Here is a 13,707-nt window from a genome sequence, read left to right on the forward strand (position 1 = left end):
TTTGGTTTAGGTTAGAGGGTCATTGCTTTTTAATTGGTCGGCGCAACATCGTGGGCCGAAGGGCCTGTTCTGAGCTGTAATGTTCCATGTTCTATCTCTTTAACCTGTGCTTAACACTCTCTCCACTCACATCATCTGTACCCTTAAGACTTGATTACCTGTAAAGACTCGCCATTATTTTGTAAATTGTGTGTCTATATATGCCCTGTTTGTGAATAGAACTCCCACTCACCTGACGAAGGGGCAGTGCTCCTAAAGCTAGTGGCTTTGGCTACCAAATAAACCTGTTGGACTTGAACCTGGTGTTCTGAGACGTCTTATTGCTCCTCAAAGCAGGCAATTTCTCTAAGTGAGACTCTCCCGCCAGCTTTCTGTCCAGGGGACACATTTGGGAAAAAAAATCTACCTCCACAATCCAATCACGGAGTCTTATCCAGTTCCAATCCCTGGAGGTCTCTGAATCCGTTCTGATAGACATTCTCCCTCTGAACGGGAGATAGAGCCAGTTCTAGCAGAACAGAACAGGCGTAGACAGGGGGCATGGGTGGAGCGGGGGGCTCGTAATGTTAAAACGGGCTCATTGGGCTTGTTTCCAAGGCTGTTCTGTTCTTTGAGCCCCAGACACTTACCATCGGACAGGGTGTCACAGCTGCAAACAGGAACTGAGGGCACTTCCCTACTGGGCATCGTGATTCCATGTGGACATGATGTTAACTCCGAGTCTTCTTCACTATCTCTGCAAAGAAACGGGGTGAAACTGAGATTTGGTTTTATATTAACTCGCCTTTGCATGAAGGGGTGACTGTTTGGTTGAAGACAGCATTCACTCTTTAGATCAAAGCAACGATATATATATTATATATATATATAATGTGGTATATATGGATTTTAGTAAGGCGTTTGATAAGGTTCACCATGGTAGGCTTCTGCAGAAAATGCAGATGTATGGGATTGAGGGTAATCTAGGAAATTGGATCAGGAATTGGCTGGCGGATAGGAGACAGAGGGTGGTGGTTGATGGTAAATATTCGTCATGGAGTTCAGTTACGAGTGGTGTGCCTCAGGGATCTGTTTTGGGGCCACTGCTGTTTGTAATTTTTATTAATGATCTGGATGAGGGTATAGTTGGGTGGATCAGTAAATTTGCTGATGACACCAAAGTCGGAGGTGTGGTAGATAGTGAGGAAGGGTGTCTTAGTCTACAGGGAGACTTGGACAAGTTGCAGAGCTGGGCCGAGAGGTGGCGGATGGAGTTTAATGCGGAGAAGTGTGAGGTAATTCACTTTGGCAGGAATAACAGATGTGTAGAGTATAGGGCTAATGGGAGGACTCTGAATAGTGTTGATGAACAGAGGGATCTAGGTGTATGTGTACATAGATCCCTGAAAGTTGGGAATCAAGTAGATAAGGTTGTTAGGAAGGCATACGGTGCCTTGGCGTTTATTGGTAGGGGGATTGAATTTAGGAGTCGCAGCGTCATGTTGCAACTGTACACAACTCTGGTGCGGCCGCACTTGGAGTACTGTGTGCAGTTCTGGTCCCCACATTATAGGAAGGATGTGGAGGCTTTGGAGAGGGTGCAGAGGAGGTTTACCAGGATGTTGCCTGGTATGGAGGGAAGGTCCTATGAGGAGAGACTGAGGGATTTGGGGTTGTTTTCGTTAGAAAGAAGGCGGCTAAGAGGGGATCTTATTGAAACATATAAGATGATTAGAGGTTTAGATAGGGTTGACAGTGATAGCCTTTTTCCTCGGATGGAGAAAGCTAGCACGAGGGGGCATGGCTTTAAATTAAGGGGGGGTAGTTATAGGACGGATGTCAGGGGTAGGTTCTTTACCCAGAGGGTGGTGAGGGATTGGAATGCCCTGACTGCTGCAGTTGTAAATGCGCCTAGTTTGGGGGCGTTTAAGAGATCCGTGGATAGGTTTATGGATGGAAAGGGATTGGTTTAGGTTAGAGGGTCACTGTTTTTTAACTGGTCGGCGCAACATCGTGGGCCGAAGGGCCTGTTCTGCGCTGTAATGTTCTATGTTTTATGTTCTATATACTGCAATAGGTTGAAAGAAGCTGGCTGAGGTTTGGGTGCTGGAAACTGCAGAAGGATTGGACGTTCACTTCCTGATTTTCCATCCGCATTCACCACGGCCAATCCACCCAACCTGCACAGGTTTGGACTATCGGAGGAAACTGGAGCACCCAGAGGAAATTCACACAGGGAGAATGTGCAAACTCCACACAGTCACCCATGGCTAGAATTGAACCCGGGTCCCTGGTGTTGAGAGGCAGCATCGCTGCCAACCCCTCTTGCTGCAGGTCACACGGATCCCCCAGACAAAGCCTAACAGGAGCTGCCCAGGTGTCAATTCTCTGGGCTGAGACAAGGGAGCCTTGGAATTTAGCCTCAGATGCTTAATATTTTTGAAACCCATGACCAGGGCCCACAAATACTTGAGAAAATGGGTGGGTCTTTTTCTACATGGAGGTCAGTCACCAGTGGAGTGCCCCAGGGATCTGTTCTAGGACCCTTGCTGTTTGTCATTTTCATAAATGACCTGGATGAGGAAGTGGAGGGATGGGTTAGTAAGTTTGCCCTCGATACCAAGGTTGGTGGTGTTGTGGATGGTCTGGAGGGATGTCAGAAGTTGCAGCGGGACATAGATAGAACATAGAACATTACAGCGCACAACAGGCCCTTCGGCCCATGATGTTGCGCCGACCAGTTAAAAAACAATGACCCTCTAACCTAAACCAATCCCTTTTCGTCCATAAACCTATCCATAGGATGCAAGACTGGGCGGAGAAGTGGCAGATGGACTTCAACGCAGATAAATGTGTAGTGGTCCATTTTGGCAGGACCAATGGGATGCAGGATTACAATATCAAGGGTAGGAGTCTTAGCGGTGTTGAAGAGCAGAAGGATCTTGGGGTCCGGGTCCATAGGACTCTTAAATCGGCCTCGCAGGTGGAGGATGTGGTCAAGAAGGCGTATGGTGTACTGGCCTTCATTAATCGAGGGATTGAGTTTAGGAGTCGGGAGGTAATGCTGCAACTTTATAAGACCCTTGTCAGACCCCACTTGGAGTACTGTGCGCAGTTCTGGTCACCTCACTACAGGAAGGATGTGGAAGCTATTGAGAGGGTGCAGAGGAGATTTACAAGGATGTTGCCTGGATTGGGAGGCATGCCTTATGAAGATAGGTTGAGGGAGCTGGGACTCTTCTCCCTGGAGAGACGAAGGTTGAGAGGCGACCTGATAGAGGTTTATAAAATGTTGAGAGGAATAGATAGCCTCCGAGAATCCACCCTATTTCCCAGGGCTGAAACGGTCGCTACGAGAGGACACAGGTTTAAGGTGCTGGGGAGCAGGTACAGAGGAGATGTTAGGGGTAAGTTTTTCACTCAGAGGGTGGTGAGTGAGTGGAATCGGTGGTGGTGGTGGAGGCGAACTCGCTGGGGTCTTTTAAGAGACTTCTGGATGAGTATATGGGATCTAATGGGATTGAGGGTTATAGATAGGCCTGGTAGGTAGGGATAGGATCGGCGCAACTTGTGGGCCGAAGGGCCTGTTTGTGCTGTAGTGTTCTATGTTCTAATTGCCCCCTTTGGGGGAAGAGGAAGGGGGAGTGGGGTGGGTCCCAGTTGCTGCCAAGGCTTCACCATGACCCTTGAGCTTGGAAACTCGGTTGGAGTCATGGCCATGGTGGGGTTATACCATTCACCACAACCATTCCCAGTGGTACATTCTAACCACTCTCCGGATAAAGATGTTTCTATTACATTTCCTGGTCATTTATCAGTGACTATATTGCTGGCAACTAGTTTTGGTCATCCTGACTAATGAAAATATCTTTATTTCCATCAGTCACTGAACATCTCTAGCTAGTTATAAGAACATAAGAACATAAGAAATAGGAGCAGGAGTTGGCCATCTAGCCCTTCAAGCCTGCCCCGCCATTCAATAAGATCATGGCTGATCTGAAGTGGATCAGTTGCACATTCCCGCCCTCTCCCCATAACCCTTAATCCCCTCTCTTATCAAAAACCCATCAACCCACGTCTTAAAAATATTTAGCGAGGCAGCCTCCACCACTTCAACGGGCAGAGAATTCCAGAGATTCACCACCCTTTGAGTGAAGAAGTTCCTCCTCACCTCTGATAGTAGTGTCTCTGTAGGATTGCACGATTTGGATGATGAGGGATGATATTTCGGAACAGGATAAGTGGAAGGAGGGGAGGAGCAGGGTACGAGGCAGGACCTACATTGCTCGAGATGATCATCAGGATCTTATGAAGAGAGACTAAACAGACTGGGTCTGTACTCGTTGGAGTTTAGAAGGATGAGGGGGGATCTTATATAAGATAATGAAGGGGATGGATAGGATAGAGGTAGAGAGATTCTTCCCGCTTAGAAAGGACAGCAGGACTAGAGGGCACAGCCTCAAGATAAGGGGGGGCAGTTTAGATCAGAGTTGAGGAGGAACTTCTTCACTCAAAGGGTGATGAATCTCTGGAATTCTCTGCCTGTTGAAGTGGTGGAGGCTACCTCGCTAAATATATTTAAGTAGATAGGTTTCTGATAGACAGGGGAATTAAGGGAGAAAGCGGGAAAGTGGAACTGATCCACTTCAGATCAGCCATGATCTTATTGAATGGCGGGGCAGGCTCGAATGGCTAGATGGCCTACTCCTGCTCCTATTTCTTATGTTCTTTGACAGAGGTGGGTAGTGTCTCTGTCACAGCTGTGGTCTGTTCTGGGTGAGACATAATGTTTGGGCGCTAGTCAGCTGCTGAAACGCGAGAAGATATTTTGAGAAAATGCACGCTGGAATACGAGAAAAAGATCATTTCCAGGTGTGTGTACAAAGGGCACAGTCCTGCCTACGGGCATTCACAGTCACGTTTGTAATGACTAAAGTAATTGTCACTGCTGAATATGCACAATATTTAATGTATGACGGAGATGGACATGTGTGTACCTGATAAGGTCATTGTGAGACATCCTGGGATCGATATAATATTAAATCAGGATTAAACTGTTGAATATATCGGGGGGAGTATTGAATTTTATTGTCTACAAACTGGGGCAGAGAGTCTGTCTGAAGTGTCAGAAAGAATTAGTCAAAGCTGCGCCAGTTAGAAAAGAACATCAAGGCTGCAGTGAGAGAGAAAATATCGAACAAGAACAGCAAGAAAAGTGTTAATCTGGAGGGAGCGGGGTGTAATGTGGCTTTAGTGGAGGGTTTGAGGTCTGGATAAAAGGTTACAAATTTATTCATGATTTCTCAGCACTTTGATAACTCTGAGGGATATTGAATGTTGAGTTTCGTTTCGATATGGTTCTTTAATTCAGTCAAAATGCAATTCAAAAAGCAGAAATGCTCAGTATTCGATCTTCAGCCAAATTAAAATCAAATGCTGTTATTCAGTTATCTCCGTGGCCATCTAAAGAATGTGGTGTGACTAATTAATTAGTGCACAGTTGGCTGTCCCTTTCGAAACTAGCTGCAAATTATTCAAATTCTTGTTCGTAGAAACCCTCCAGTGCAGATAGAGGCCCTTTGAGTCTGCACCGAACGTAATCCCACCCAGGCCCGACCCCCATATCCCACCCTCTAACCCTACACATCCCTAGACACCAAGGGGCAATTTAGCATGGCCAATCTACCCTAACCTGCACATCTTTGGACACTAAGGGGCAATTTAGCATGGCCAATCCACCCTAACCTGCACATCTTTGGACACTAAGGGGCAATTTAGCATGGCCAATCCACCTAACCTGCACATCTTTGGACACTAAGGAGCAATTTAGCATGGCCAATCCACCCTAACCTGCACATCTTTGGACACTAAGGAGCAATTTAGCATGGCCAATCCACCCTAACCTGCACATCTTTGGACACTAAGGGGCAATTTAGCACGGCCAATCCACCCAAACCTACACATCTGTGGACACTAAGGCACAATTGAGCATGGCCAATCCACCCTAACCTGCACATCTTTGGACACTAAGGGACAATTTAGCATGGCCAATCCACCCTAACCTGCACATCTTTGGACACTAAGGGACAATTTAGCATGGCCAATCCACCTAACCTGCACATCTGTGGACACTAAGGCACAATTTAGCATGGCCAATCCACCCTAACCTGCACATCTTTGGACACTAAGGGACAATTTAGCATGGCCAATCCACCCTAACCTGCACATCTGTGGACACTAAGGGACAATTTAGCACGGCCAATCCACCCTAACCTACACATCTTTGGACACTAAGGGACAATTTAGCGTGGCCAATCCACCCTAACCTGCACATCTTTGGACACTAAGGGGCAATTTAGCATGGCCAATCCACCCTAACCTACACATCTTTGGACACTAAGGGACAATTTAGCATGGCCAATCCACCCTAACCTGCACATCTGTGGACACTAAGGGACAATTTAGCATGGCCAATCCACCCTAACCTGCACATCTTTGGACACTAAGGGACAATTTAGCATGGCCAATCCACCCTAACCTGCACATCTTTGGACACTAAGGGACAATTTAGCATGGCCAATCCACCCTAACCTGCACATCTTTGGACACTAAGGGACAATTTAGCATGGCCAATCCACCCTAACCTACACATCTTTGGAATAGTGTACAACGTGACGACAGCGATTTGCATTTAGTGGCAGCAATCACAAAATAGTGACATCATGGGGCAACAGGAGAAGCCATAAAGCCTTGGATAACACTGGGAAATGGATAGAAGTAGCAGCAGTGAAGTTTGGAAACCAGGTCCAAAGATCACCCTTGAGAGTCAGTACGAGGGATAACTGAAGGGTCTATTGGATTGGTAGTTGACCAGAAAGACAGTGTCCTGGTATAATGAAGCTGGATTGGGACTATGTGACTATTGAGTATTGTGAGTTTTTCCCACCAAGAAGAGCTTGGTGGGTTTCCCAGTGCAGAGGCTGAGAGCCCCGTTCTGTAGGACACTAAGGGGCAATTTTAGCGCAGCCAATCAACCTAATCCGCACATCTTTGGACTGTGGGAGGAAACCCACGCAGACATGAGGAGAATGTGCAAACTCCATACAGACAGTGACCCGAGCCCGGGAATCGAACCCAGGTCCCTGGAGCTGTGATTCCCGGCTCGGGTCACTGTCTGTGTGGAGTTTGCACATTCTCCTCGTGTCTGCATGGGTTTCCTCCCACAGTCCAAAGATGTGCGGGTTAGGTTGATTGGCTGCGCTGAAATTGCCCCTTAGTGTCCAGGGATGTGTAGGTTAGAGGGATTAGCGGGTAGACGTATGGGGGTAGGGCCTGGGTGGGATTGTGGTCGGTGCAGACTCGATGGGCCGAAGGGCCTGTTTCTGCATGGTAGGGGTCTACGATTCTATGGTTAAAGGCCTTTTGGCCCATTGAGTCTGAGCTGAACACAATCCTACCCCCATATCCCTACATATTATACCCACTAATCCCTCTAACCTACACATCCCTGGACACTAAGGGGCAATTTCTTAGCATGGCCAATCAACCTAACCCACACATCTTTGTGATTCTGAAATTTCTTCTGATCGAGATTCTGAAAACTCCTGCATGGGATTCTGCTAAAACGCAGAAGCTAACACATCGGGGGTAAGACAGGCAGACAACAGAACCATCCCTACTGCAACTGCTCGGGTTCAACACCACCTCTTTCAACCCCAAGGAAAGAACATAATAAGAACATAAGAAATATGAGCAGGAGTCGGCCATCTAGCCCTTCGAGCCTGCCTCGCCATTCAATAAGATCATGGCTGATCTGTCGTGTCTCAGTTCCACATTCCCGCCCTCTCCCCATAACCCTTAATCCCCTCTCTTATCAAAAACTCATCAACCCGCGTCTTAAAAATATTTAGCGAGGCAGCCTCCACCACTTCAACGGGCAGAGAATTCCAGAGATTCACCACCCTTTGAGTGAAGAAGTTCCTCCTCAACTCCGTTCTAAACCGCCCCCCCCTTTATCTTGAGGCTGTGCCCCCTAGTCCTACTGTCCTTTCTGAGCGGGAAGAGTCTCTCCACCTCTATCCTATCCATCCCATTCATCATCTTATACGTCTCAATGAGATCTCCCCTCATTCTTCTAAACTCTAACGAGTACAAGCCTAGTTTATTCAGCCTCTCCTCATAGCTCAACCCCCTCAACTCCGGCATCAGCCTAGTAAACCTCCTCTGCACTCCCTCCAAGGCCAAAATATCCTTGCGTAAGTACGGCGACCAAAACTGCACACAGTACTCCAGGTTGTAAAGAATTGGATCTGTGAGTTATCAGCAGTAGGCAAAGAACAAGGAAAATTCCAGCACAAGAACAGGCCCTTCAGCCCTCCAAGCCTGTACCCACCATGCTGCCCATCTGAACTGAAACCTCCCCTACCTTTCCGGGCACCATATCCCTCTATTCCCACCCTATTCATATATTTGTCAAGACATCCCTTAGAAGTCATAGAACATAGAACATTAGAACATTACAGCGCAGAACAGGCCCTTCGGCCCGCGATGTTGCGCCGACCAGCTTTCTAAAAAAAACAACACTAACCCACTAATCTAAACCAATCCCATTTCGTCCATAAACCTATCCACAGATCTCTTAAACGCCCCCAAACTAGGCGCATTTACAACTGCAGCAGGCAGGGCATTCCAATCCCTCACCACCCTCTGGGTAAAGAACCTACCCCTGACATCCGTCCTATAACTACCCCCCCTTAATTTAAAGCCATGCCCCCTCGTGCTAGCTTTCTCCATCCGAGGAAAAAGGCTATCACTGTCCACCCTATCTAAACCTCTAATCATCTTATATGTTTCTATAAGATCCCCTCTTAGCCGCCTTCTTTCCAGTGAAAACAACCCCAAATCCCTCAGTCTCTCCTCATAGGACCTCCCCTCCATACCAGGCAACATCCTGGTAAACCTCCTCTGCACCCTCTCCAAAGCCTCCACATCCTTCCTGTAATGTGGGGACCAGAACTGCACACAATACTCCAAGTGCGGCCGCACCAGAGTTGTGTACAGTTGCAACATGACGCTGCGACTCCTAAATTCAATCCCCCTGCCAATAAACGCCAAGACACCGTACGCCTTCTTAACAACCTTATCTACTTGATTCCCAACTTTCAGGGATCTATGTACACATACACCTAGATCCCTCTGCTCCTCCACACTATTCAAAGTCCTCCCGTTAGCCCTATACTGAACACATCTGTTACTCCTACCGAAATGAATTACCTCACACTTCTCCGCATTAAACTCCATCCGCCACCTCTCGGCCCAGCTCTGCAACCTGTCTAAGTCACCCTGCAAACTATGACACCCTTCCTCACAATCTACCACACCTCCGACTTTGGTGTCATCAGCAAATTTACTAATCCACCCAACTATACCCTCATCCAGATCATTAATAAAAATTACAAACAGCAGTGGCCCCAAAACAGATCCCTGAGGCACACCACTCGTAACTGAACTATTGTAAGTCACTATTGTATCCGCTTCCACTATCTCACCCGCCTGCGAGTTCCAGGAACCCACCACCCTCTGTGTAAAAAGAACTAGTGTCTCAGGGAAATCCAAGTAATCTTGACTGTTGGTAGATTTTAATCAGCGGAAAATTGACACAGGCTCACTTTGGTGTAACTGTGCACAATTGTGACTATAACCTGCTGATGATTCACTGACCCAGTGACCCTCCCACCCTGCAGTATTATCCACTTCTGCAAAAATCCCTGACTGCTCCCACGACATTTTGAAAGTTTCGCTGCTCTGTTACCTCTGCGTGACCTTACGTGGAGAGTGATCCAGAGATTCCAGCATCTCCCAATAGAATTTTTTTCCTGTTATTTTCACTGGCACAAATTGACTCCTTGTTAGTAACGTTGGACTACATTTACTGTCACTCCTGCAGGAACTGCAGAAGTAATCATGATGCCGGAGTTGGACTGGGGTAAACACAGTAAAAAGTCTGACAACACCAGGTTTAAGTCCAACCGATTTATTTGATAGTAAACTCACAAGCTTTCGAGGTTTCCCTCTTCGTCAGGTGAATGGAGAGTTCTGGCCTCAGACAGAGCATATAAAGCACAGACAGTTTACAGATTAATGATTAGAATGTGAATCTTTACACCTAACCTGCTGTTCAAGACCTGAAGTGGCTGACAATGTGAGTGGAAGGAGCACTGATCACAGTTTAAAGAGATGTGTATTGTCTCCAGACAGTACAGTAAGTGAGGTTTTGCAAACCCAGGCAAGTCATGGGGGTTACAGATAGTGCGACATGAACCCAAAACCTCACTTACTGTGCTGTCTGGAGACAATACACATCTCTTTAACCTGTGATCAGCGCTCCTTCCACTCACATTGTCGGCCACTTTAAGACTTGAACAGCAGGTTAGGTGTAAAGATTCGCATTCTAATCAGTAATCTGTAAACTGTCTGTGCTTTATATGCTCTGTCTGAGACCAGAACTCTCCATTCACCTGAAGAAGGGACAAACCCTGAAAGCTTGTGAGTTTACTATCAAATAAATCCGTTGGACTGAAACCTGGTGTTGTCAGACTTCTTATTGGAACTGCAGAATGCAGCGGCTGTGTTTCCTCTGGTTAATCACATGGAGAATAGATTCCAACGTACCGTTTGACAAGGCAGGAATGTGAAAGCAGCTTAACACCAGAGACAAAGAGGATACAATTCACCCTGACCCCATCAGGCTTTTGGATGCCTTGTATTAAGTTGATCTTTCTCTACACCCTAGCTATGACTGTAACACTGCATTCTGCACTCTCTCTTTTCCTTCTCTATGAACGGTAATGCCCAAGAACATAAACTAGGCTTGTACTCGTTAGAGTTTAGAAGAATGAGGGGAGATCTCATTGAGACGTATAAGATGATGAATGGGATGGATAGGATAGAGGTGGAGAGACTCTTCCCGCTCAGAAAGGACAGTAGGACTAGGGGGCACAGCCTCAAGATAAAGGGGGGGCGGTTTAGAACGGAGTTGAGGAGGAACTTCTTCACTCAAAGGGTGGTGAATCTCTGGAATTCTCTGCCCGTTGAAGTGGTGGAGGCTGCCTCACTAAATATTTTTAAGACGCGGGTTGATGGGTTTTTGATAAGCGAGGGGATTAAGGGTTATGGGGAGAGGGCGGGAATGTGGAACTGAGCCACGACAGATCAGCCAAGATCTTATTGAATGGCGGGGCAGGCTCGAAGGGCTAGATGGCCGACTCCTGCTCCTATTTCTTATGTTCTTATGTAAAACTGAATGCTATCTTTCACATGGGTTGCTAAGGAAGAAATTATCACGGCAACCCTTCATTCTGTGCAGGATTATTTCAACGACAAAGCGACGCTTGCACTCATTTGTTGTCCAACACATCACATTTGTCCGTTGAGCTGCAAATAGTCCGTAAAGGGAGGGGGGATGGGGGAGGTAGAGATTGGTGGCCGGAGGGGATTGGGGGGGGCGGTATCTTTCCCAATACTTTATTCTCAGTCATTATTACATGATATAGATCAATGCCTGCTTACATTTAGTGTGGTATATTTTTTTCTATGTAGAATATTTCCATTGAACCCTGGTGGCACAGTGGGTTAGCACTGCTGCTTCACAGGGTCCTGGGTTCGATTCCCGGCTCGGGTCACTGTCTGTGTGTGAAGTTTGCACATTCTCCCCGTGTCTGCGTGGGTTTCCTCCGGGTGCTCCGGTTTCCTCCCACAGTCCAAAAATGTGCGGGTTAGGTTGATTGCTAAGAAATTGCCCCTTAGGGATGTGTAGGTTAGAGGGATTAGTGGGTATAATATGTAGGGATATGGGGGTAGGGCCTGGATGGGATTGTGTTCGGTACAGACTCGATGGGCCGAATGGCCTCCTTCTGCACTGTAAAATGAAAGAAAACACTTCCCCAGATTCCCCAAGGATTTGAAAAGAGATATTCCTCTTACCCTGGATCCATGCAGTCCTGAATATCAGCCACCCAGGAGTGTTTTTGTAAGGAGTCGATCGTTTCCAGGATGTACTCTGCCCCATTCTCCACCTGCCACACAACAAATCAATCAGCCTTTCTAATATTTCACATCGACACGTTGTCACATGTACGCTTTCAGTAACGTTTCTGAGCTCTGTGGTTCTACAACACTCAGCATTCATTAGTCAGCAGAAGGCTGCATGGATATAAGAAATAGGAGCAGGAGTCGGCCATCTAGCCCTTCGAGCCTGCCCCGCCATTCAATAAGATCATGGCTGATCTGATAGTGGATCAGTTCCACTTTCCCGCTTTCTCCCCTGTCTATCAGAAACCTATCTACCCGTGACTTAAATATATTTAGTGAGGCAGCCTCCACCACTTCAACGGGCAGAGAATTCCAGAGATTCACCACCCTTTGAGTGAAGAAGTTCCTCCTCAACTCCGATCTAAACCACCCCGCCTCCCCTTTATCTTGAGGCTGTGCCCCCTAGTCCTACTGTCCTTTCTGAGCGGGAAGAGTCTCTCCACCTCTATCCTATCCATCCCATTCATCATCTTATACATCTCAATGAGATCTCCCCTCATTCTTCTAAACTCTAACGAGTACAAGCCTAGTTTATTCAGCCTGTCCTCATAGTTCAACCCCCTCAACTCCGGCATCAGCCTAGTAAACCTCCTCTGCACTCCCTCCAAGGCCAAAATATCCTTGTGTAAGTACGGCGCCCAAAACTGCACACAGTACTCCAGCTGCGGCCTCACCAATGCCCTATACAGCTGCAGCAAGACCTCCCTACTTTTATATTCAATCCCCCTCGCTATGAAGGCCAGCATCCCATTCGCCTTCCTGACCACCTGCTGAACCTGCAGGCTGGGTTTTTGCGACTCATGCACAAGGACCCCGAGGTCCCTCTGCACCGTCGCCTGCTGCAGTTTTTCGCCCCGTAAGTAATAGTCCTTCCTACCATTCTTCCTACCAAAGTGGACCACCTCACACTTGCCAACATTAAATTCCATTTGCCATTTCCTGGCCCATTCGCCCAGCCGATCTAGACAGGGCTCTCACCTCCTGTCTTGGGCTTGATCTACATGATCCAAGCTGATTGAAGTAGGCATAGCTCCTCCTCCAAGGCTTGATCTCATTTGCATCTTAGCCAAAAGGCCGAGATGTCACTTTAAAAAATTGGTTCAAACGAAGCTGAAATGTAACCTAATGACTTCAACCAAGCACAGCATGTCGATACTACACTTGATCTTAGCCAAAAGGCCGAAAGCAATAGTGAGGTCCCTCTACCACCTCCATACGTCAGTCTCAGCTATCTTTCACATGCGTTGCTAAGGAAGAAATTATCACGGCAACCCTGTATTCCATTCAGGATTATTTCAACGTCAAAGCGAGGCTTGCACTCATTTATTATCCAACGCATCATATTTGTCCGTTTAGCTGCAGATAATCCATAAAGGGAGGGGGGATGGGGGAGGTAGAGTGGCCGGAGGGGATTGAGGGGGGGGTATCTTTCCCTATTCTCAGTCATTATTATTAATTTACATATTTTGTCTAACATTTGCATATCTATGAATCATTACAGGGAGCGGGATAGATTGATCTTGGGGTTGGTCATAGCTCAGCACAACACTGAGGGCCGAAGGGCCTGGACTGTGCTGTACTGTTCTATCATCCCAACTGGGGGGGCGGATTTACTTCCCGAGTCTCAGGTAAGTGTTA

General features: G+C 47.2%; 1 protein-coding gene across 2 annotated transcripts in view; it reads right to left on the bottom strand.

Annotated features, from left to right (window-relative positions):
- sh2b2 (SH2B adaptor protein 2) overlaps positions 1-13,707 on the bottom strand; it is a 159,919-nt gene that overhangs the window by 39,163 nt on the left and 107,049 nt on the right. For both annotated transcript variants that reach the window (XM_080210767.1, XM_080210768.1), the window contains exons 5-6: positions 11,962-12,053; positions 630-736 (exon numbers count right to left, since the gene is read on the bottom strand). In XM_080210767.1, the coding sequence (XP_080066893.1) occupies positions 630-736; positions 11,962-12,053 (199 nt within the window). The remainder of the gene's footprint in view (positions 1-629; positions 737-11,961; positions 12,054-13,707) is intronic.

Source organism: Carcharhinus amblyrhynchos, chromosome 23 (genome assembly GCF_965287045.1).
Source record: "Carcharhinus amblyrhynchos chromosome 23, sCarAmb.v2.hapA, whole genome shotgun sequence".
Classification (NCBI taxonomy): domain Eukaryota; kingdom Metazoa; phylum Chordata; class Chondrichthyes; order Carcharhiniformes; family Carcharhinidae; genus Carcharhinus; species Carcharhinus amblyrhynchos.